Here is an 8,506-nt window from a genome sequence, read left to right on the forward strand (position 1 = left end):
AGAATAATCTTTGATGGAGGAGGGACTGATCAATCACCATTTAGGCAAATCAAAGCTTGATATTCTGTAAAAATCTAACAACTCTGATTATTTTATTTTTGTATTTTTGAAGATGGATTTTTTAGCTGAATTCTTAGAAGTCGAACTTGTATTGTTTGTGGCGTTTTTAAAAGATACTCTTAGTACATTATCTTCCTTACACCTTCTGCTGATGTCTATTTGATACAAAAAATAATAACAATAATAATAATAATAATAATAATCGAGTTTATTTAATGAAAATTTGACGTTCTCAATTTTTCTTCTTTGATCGATTTTAGATGTGTAGCTTGAATCTGTATCATTGTTGGAATAGAAAAAGTGTAACTGTTGATAGTGGATGATTCATGTACTTTATCATGTTAAAGTTGATATATATCATTCATATTTGAATAAGACATGTTAGTATACATTCAATATTTAGTGCTTTCACAATTATGGGATTGTTGTTTAATTATAGAAATTTAATCTAATTTAAATCCTTTTTCAAATTTGAAGGTAAAATATTTTTAAACATTGGATTGTTTTCTTTTTCTTTTTTCTTTTTCTTTTTTCGTATTTTAAAGAGATTTTTTTTTTTTTTTTTTTTTTTGATATGGCATATTCTAAAGAATGAGTTTGGTTAAGGATTTTGAATGAAAAATAAGAATAAATATTAGGTTAACTAGTATAGTTGATTAACATGCCATATTGTACCCATTATGATCATGTCTTGTAATTTATAGTTTTAAAAATTCATGTTATTACCTTGTAAGATATCAATATTAAGAAATTTTTGCTCTAGTAAATTTTTAGGCTTGAGTGATTTTAAAAAACAGAAAACAAAGAGAAAATCTTATTTAAAAAAATATATATTGATTAAAAATATAATTTTCCTTTATAATATTTAAATCTATTTATAGGTTTTTGAAGGTAATCCATAAAATAATTAATTAAAAAATTAATAAAATATTCTTTGTAAAGTTTTATTAATTATTCTTTGCACAAAATATCTTTATTGAGTAAGTAGTATTTTTAGTTAATTAATTCAAAAACTAAAATGTTGGTAATTTTTCATTCCAAATATGAAAAAATTAAAAGGAAAATAAAATAAAATACTCTTTTATTTAGTTTCAAAATAATTGTATTTCAGAAAGATCCATATGCTTGCTTATGCTACAGATATGCCATAATTTTACCATTATTATATTCTATTCATAAAAATACTGCTAAAAAATGTTAAATATTGAAGCAATGTTTAGTAATATTATCAACTACTAACTTTCTTAGCATTTGTCTTTTTTTCATAACCATTTTATTCATGTTTACAAAAAATCAAATAATCTTATGTTCCCATAGAAGTAAAATGGTTGTAAAAATAAAAAAATAAAAAAATCACAAAGTTCTTTGGGAACATAAGATTATAAGGCAACACGAGGCCCACTGCAGACGAGGGGGATCTTACGTCGCAAATTAAAGAATCTAGAGATATCCCACCAAAGATTCGTCGGGGTCTCTCTTGCAGATGAGGCGCGGGGCTGGCGTTCCTAATCGCGGCACCAAGGCCCATGAGCGGCTCCAGCATTCCTCAAGGCTGCGTGGTGCTGTCGAGGCGCTGCGTCTCGCCGCAATGGCAGCCCCTCTAATTATTCACCGCGACGTGTGTTTAGCTCTCCGCGGAGGGTGCGTGTGTGCGTGCGTGCGTGCGTGAATGAGTGAATGAATGAATAGCGCAGCTCTCCCCGTGTGCCCATATTCATCACTCGGTGCTGGTTCAGGTTTCATTCTGGGCTCATCGGCGTAGCCGTGTCGGTTATTGCGTCGCTGATCGGGATGTCGGATGGTTGTGTAGTGTTGTGCTGCTACTAGCTAAGAGATTCGCTTGCCTTTGTCGTAGTTTTTTGCCCCCCTTTTTTTTTTGCTGTTCTGTGTCGAGTTGGCGATTCAGCTGCATTTTGTCATCTTTTGTATTACGAGATTCGTAACGAGGTGTAAGAGTTTGCAGCTCAGGGGGAGAGATTGGTTGATAGCGACTGGTAATCGTGAGTCTTCCGATGCATTTCTGGATTGTGAGTGATATGGACGTGCGTGAAGTTGACTGGTTCTGTTTATTTCCTGTGAGTTGCGAGGATCTCTCAGAAACATTGCACACACTCTGTTCAGTGATCAAAGTTGCCACGGCGAGATTTGTTCGTGGCTAGTTCTATCACCGCTGATTATTCTGTTTTGCGATCGACAGTTTCATTAAGAACCCAACGTGCAGAATGTACTGACAATCTTCAGGCTTATTGAAGAGACTGAAGTTTGCTCAGTGGTTCAGTGATTGTGATCACTGCTGGGACACTCGGCCGACACCTGAAACAATGCTGAGACCAAACTGACCATCTTGTCAGCTCTTTTTTCGATGCCGTACGAGCTTTAGGAGCGGGTCCAGAGACTCACTATCGACGTTTGTCAAACTTTCAGCTGCGAAGTTGTGGCCATGTCGTTCTAGAGCTCAAGGAAATTGGAACACTACAAGTCTGTACAGGAAGTTCAGTGTTTGGTTACACCCTTGATCATTGAAAGCTTCGCTTACCAACATGGCGTCACTGGAGGGTTTGATTAGTTTTCAGAGCTCGGGACAGAGGATTATTGGCGAGCCTTCAGTTCCGAGGCCCATCGGGGTCCAGCAGGGATCCGTTCTCGTCGTCCTGGATGTTAATAAGGGCGTGACTCCAGCTGCTATTTACTGGACGCTTGCGGATGTAGCTCGAAGGGGTGACAGCGTCAAAATTCTGGGGATTATCACTCACATTGCAAATACCAGTAAGTTTCTGTGCTGCCACATGTGGCCAAGCACGATCTGCCATAGCTAATTCACTTTGTAAATTTTAAAAATAATTATTGTCACGGCAGTAGCTGGGTAAAATTTGCCCTTGACGGACGACCGACAGGTATGCCAATCGTCAGAGGATATGTTTGCTACTTGTATAGACTGTGAAGTTAAAATTATGAACGACTAATTTTTGAAAGCTGGGTCACGGCTAGTGAGACTTCTGTCGCGACGTTGACGGTGTTGTAAAATACAAACCTAGAAATTGAACATAGTCACATGTTTTAACAGATTTTGAGAAGCTCACATGAAGCAGAATAAGTAAGAGTTAGACACACAGACAAGTGCTGAAATCTTTGGAGCACTTTGGTAGTCATTTTGCTACTACATAGATACAGTATTTGAATTAACCGTGTTTCCCCCACACAAACAATTTATGCGCTACCAGCATCCAAGATATAACTAAACGATTCCCCTGCAGAACTAATTCGGGCGTGAGTTTGTGCCGCAGCAATAAGCCTTGTATTTGAAAGTGCTGTGGTCCTTCACAGAATCTGGAAATGTATTATTTCGCGACCTCTAGCTTCGCACAAGTAGATGCATTCAGTGTTTAGGTTCTTCAGGAGTTTCATTAACCGCAAGTTTTTTGTGTGGCAGTGGGGTTCATGATACGAGTTGATCAATCGACTCGGACCAGTCCAAACATAATGGAGCTCCAGTTTGAGATCGCCACCAAGAAGGAGGCCATCTGGAGAACGGCTCACATGAAAGAGTGGTGTCAGAGAGCAGGGGTGTGAAACCTGATCATACAACTCTCATTTCTTTCAGTGAAGATCCGCACTATTGCCTGAAGCCTTTTCACTGGGATGGTCACTTCGGTTACAGAACCTGCTCTGGATTGTTTTGAATATTAAGTTCTATATCCTAACAAAAGCTGCTTTAAACAATGCAGGTGAACCTGGATGTCAATGTGAAAGCAGGAAACAATCCTAAAGTGATTGCAATTGACGAAGCCAAGTCCATAGGCGCCTACCACGTCGTACTGGACAAGTGGGTGATCGATTTCCTAATATGCTCGACTTGTGGGATATTCATCCTTTAAATCATTTGTGGGGTTTGCCATTGTTGTGCTTTCTTGAAGGAAATAGCAGTCTGGCGTCGTTTCTTAAATCTGATTCTATGCAGGCACATGAAGAAAGACAGGAAATACTTCGGCGAAAACCTCACTTGTTTCGTCTCCCGATTGCGCAGCAATGGCGGAGTGGAGACTATACGGTCCTTTGAAATGAGCAACAAGCTTCCGCCCATGGCACCTACCACAGCCAAGGGATCTTCGCAAGCTGGTCACCTATCCAAGACATCCGTGAGCTCCAATGCCTCCTACCGTGGCGCGTCGTCCATGTCGTCCATATCATTCGAACTCGGTGGAGAGTCGAGTGTTGGAGAATTTAGCTTCCATGAAGGCGATCCGCTGTCCGCATCAAGTGTTGGTGATTCCATGGACCATCCTATGTTTCTTACGATTCGCGCTTCTCCCCAGAAGCAACCCCCAAATCTGTACAACCTTCTGCGTGGGCCAGTTCTAGAATCTGGTGATATTGGTTACATGAACAATCCCTTGCGCAAACCAGCTGTTCACAAGTGGTTGAAAGAAGATGATCGGATCAATGTGACTGAGCTAGACCGGATCAATGTGTATGACCAGCAGCAAGGGCTCCTGACCCCTAGAGCCGAGTTTCGTTTCGACCAGGAGACAATAACGCCCAGAAGTGAGTTTTTATCAATATTGAATTCTACGTTTCATTTCTTCGTTTGCGACTTATAGTTTAGGAAGGAGAAAATTTGGATCCCACTGATGGACACTGTGTTCGCAGATGAACAGAACAATAATCCCAATCACTTGGGAAGCCACACTTGGATGTTGAACGGACAGTTGAATGTAGCCCCCGAATTTGGACAAAGCAAAATGGGCCGGCAGTCACTAACTGCGACGTTGCAAACCCAAGCATCCTTTAACAATGGTCGGAAACACTTCCGGCCGGACAAGTTGAGCATGGACGTGCTTTGGGCCCTTGTGCATTGGGCTGATCGCAGCCAAAGCGCGAGACTGCGGCCTCAGCAGTTCCAAAGCAGTACAATTACATTGATCTCCAACAACTCCATGAACAACTTCCGAGCCGCCGTGCGTAAAAGAGTCCCTGTATCAACAGGTCTAAACTACAATGACATGGTGGACTCCGATTAGTTTCCTGGTCCCTCCAACTATTGTAGGCAAGTACCAATCAAAATCATCTCTGCTTTCTCTGCTCTTTGTCGCAACATTCTCATGTTTCACTTCTGAGCATGTCCTTTCCAGATTACTAATTGTGACAAAAAATGAAGCCAACAGTAAGACTCAGGTTTCGAGCAGTTGGCGTATAAGAGCATGTTATTGTGGTTGAAAACCGTTAGAATATGGTTTCGATTAACATGTAGGCGTTCTGATTTTGACAAAAACATGTCACTTCATCGCAGGAAGACTAGACTCTCTTTAGTAGCGATTAGAGCAATTTCACTTTTGTTTCAAGAAGGAGCTGTTGAGAATCACCTTCCGAAAGCCAGCATACGTCCTGTTATTCTTTCACAACGGCCCCTTTAACATGTGGCCATCCGGCCACTAGACCACTGGTTGCAGCTTCCTCTTGGTACGTTGAAGGGTCATTAGTTACAATCGGACAACAGAATACTTCGTTGCCAGAGTGAAATTAGATTCCTTCGACGACTCAGCATGGATATTGGTTGCGAAATGTTGCACGCAAACCACACAAGGACCGGTTGTGGATGCCGTTACCCACATGTCACTTCAAGGAAAATTCTCACTAGGACCAATAGAGATCAAAACCTTCCGAGTTTGAAGCTTTTCAGCATTCATGTCAACGTTTTATGGGTGAGCAACTGGTCACTGGCTGATGGATGATTACATGCTTTCTGATGGCAGCATCTGGTTCTATTTGATTGCAGCACGAATTGGGAGATGGGCCGGCGCGCTCCAGTGTCGTGCCTGATAGATTTCGTCAACGAGCAATTTGGTCCACTCCCTGCTCCGGTAAGTGAAATGGTTAATAAGTCCTCTTCTCTGCACTGTGATAGAAGCTGGAAATCGAGCAAATTATGTGGCAAAATCCTCTGCAAAACCAAGTTCTGAAGGAATGTGTGATGCATCATGTTGTTGGGCTTCCATTGCAGTAGCTGCACCGGAACTCAACATTCATCTCTCAATCGGGATTGTACTCAAACCAAAAACTTCTTTCTCCATATTCTTGCAGCTCGAAGACAACTCCTACCAGCTTCGGAACTTTCGTGGACTGAAAAAGCAACTAATCATCGCCCCTATTCTTCATTCAGAAGAATTTTCTCTACTGAGGTTGTAAAATTCCCCACAATATGAGCTCTCGTTTCCTCGGAAAGCTTATGCATGGAGGGATGTAGCCGCTTTGGTTGCAGGGTAAACTAAGCTTTGCTTGTTTGCCCTTTAGTGTGTTGAGCAAAGGAGTTCGCGTGCATCAAAACAGTACGCATTTTTGTTTTTCAACGCATTCAAATCACGGCTTTGATGCGTGGTTTTGCTCCAGTCGAGCAGTAGATCTGCAGTGAGTCAACCTGTAGTTCGGAAGAATGGGTATCCAGTCAGGACCAACTATGTGTTAACTAGCGAGTTTGGAACACAATCTTACTCGAAGACCAGGTCTCTCTTGCTGACAGTCAATTGTAATACAAAGCTGCAACTTTCACATTGAAGCAATCTGCACAGCGGCAGTGCACCCATCTTTCTGCTGATAAGTTGAAGTGTATCTAATGTGAGCAAGAGTTCCAAAATCAATGAGGAAAATGCATTTCTGCCAATATGGTTTCCAGTGATTTTTCTTAGGCAAAGAGCATGGATTGTTGTATCAAAATATGTGGGTCTTGCAGAAGAAAGCGTTTTTTTTAATAAGAAAAACGTCATTAATAAATATATATATATATATATATATATTTGTGAAGAAAGCCGTTTATGAAAAACCTTGACTGATGGGTTTTTCCAGATAACCATGTTTGGATGTTGATTGAAAGTTTGATATATTGAAAAGACCATTTGAAATGTTTGGCTATTATATTAAATGGACTTTGCAATTGAACATTTCTTCATGAACCTACCTAACTACTTGATCTTCAAAATCTACTTTATGCCAAGAGGTCACATTAAGTACTCTCAAAAGAATTTTAAAATCATCCTTGCATGTTTTTAAGATTATGTGCTTCTTTCTATTTTTTATAGAGAAATCCTATACTACAATAATTCATTTGTTCTAGCAAAAAAATATTTATTTACAATAATAGGAAGAGGCTAAATTTTATTTTATTTTATTTTATTTGTTTAATAGCAAATAAATACTAACTTTCAATTGAAAAAAAGTTAAAATACTTGACTATCTTTTAACTATTTAGTAATTTAAAGATTAAATCAATAATAAATTATAATTATATATATATATATATATATATATCTAAACTGAAGTTATATCACAAAGGTCTATAATTTCCTTAAAGCATTACTACTAATCTATAAGATATGGATTATATCTTTGTCCACTTTTAATTGAATATTTTGAAGAAAACTTAAAAATCAATTTTTTAATAAATAAAAAAATAACTTGGATTTTAAAATACATCTAAAATAATTAGAACTATATATATATATACATATATATATTTGAATATTTTATTGCAATACTTAATTCAAGAGAATAATTAAAAAGAAATAGATAAAAAAAATTCTTGGACTATATAATCTCAACTTTAAAATTTTAAAGTAACTTTAAACTATTATCAACCTAAACTACTTTATTACAAAAATCTATTTTCATCAATTTTTTCTTTTCTTCTATCTTCAAAAACCTCATTGTTTTCATCTCAAAAAGTAAAAACTTACAACATTCCAAAAATTCTAAGCTAATCTTATCACTCAAAAATCTCTTCCAAATTTATGCTATTATTATTAAAAAATAAAAATTTAAAATATTATTGTAAAAATTCAATCTCAATAATATATAGATAGATAGATAGATAGATAGATAGATAGATACACAAAATACACAGATGTATATAACTATAAAAAGAGATTTTTTATTAATACAATTTGTTCAAGCTAGCCTTTCTTTTAAAAATAGGATTCCTCCAAGTGTTTAGTTGAGTTATGTAATACTCTTTTTTTTGCACCTTGGACACCATTGAAATTTGCCTCAAATATATATCCATAATAAAACTTTTTGTAACAAATTTTTACAACAGCCTTTTCAAAGAAATATTTAAAGTTACATTTCTTTTTTTTAACCTCAAAACATATTAAAGAAGATCACTCTTTTATATCCAATTAAACAATTTATTATTTCAAAATTTTTATATTTTGTATATTACTTGTAATTTTTACAATCTTCTTGAAAAAACCATTTTACAAACCACTATCAATTTGTTTTTTTTTTTCATTGTACAAATATTTTCACTCATTTTTATTTAATATAAAATGTGTTTATCATCAACATTTAAAACTCCTTTTTGCAAAAAATCTGTATTAAATATTAATTGGGTCAGATTTGTAAGACCATGATTCACTGGAACTTATGAAACTAGACATATAAATAAATAATTCTTCCA

General features: G+C 37.0%; 1 protein-coding gene across 1 annotated transcript; it reads left to right on the top strand.

Annotated features, from left to right (window-relative positions):
- The first annotated feature begins 1,614 nt into the window (after positions 1-1,614).
- Positions 1,615-6,700, top strand: LOC112279764 (uncharacterized). Its single transcript, XM_073532941.1, has 8 exons — positions 1,615-2,826; positions 3,491-3,624; positions 3,786-3,883; positions 4,019-4,602; positions 4,708-5,108; positions 5,352-5,517; positions 5,834-5,918; positions 6,139-6,700. Exons 1-5 carry the CDS (start codon positions 2,601-2,603, stop codon positions 5,076-5,078), a joined length of 1,413 nt encoding a protein of 470 aa, XP_073389042.1. The 5' UTR covers positions 1,615-2,600; the 3' UTR covers positions 5,079-5,108; positions 5,352-5,517; positions 5,834-5,918; positions 6,139-6,700.
- Positions 6,701-8,506: the final 1,806 nt, after the last annotated feature.

The sequence above is a fragment of the Physcomitrium patens genome, chromosome 3 (genome assembly GCF_059467195.1).
Source record: "Physcomitrium patens ecotype Gransden chromosome 3, ASM5946719v1, whole genome shotgun sequence".
NCBI classification, from domain to species: domain Eukaryota; kingdom Viridiplantae; phylum Streptophyta; class Bryopsida; order Funariales; family Funariaceae; genus Physcomitrium; species Physcomitrium patens.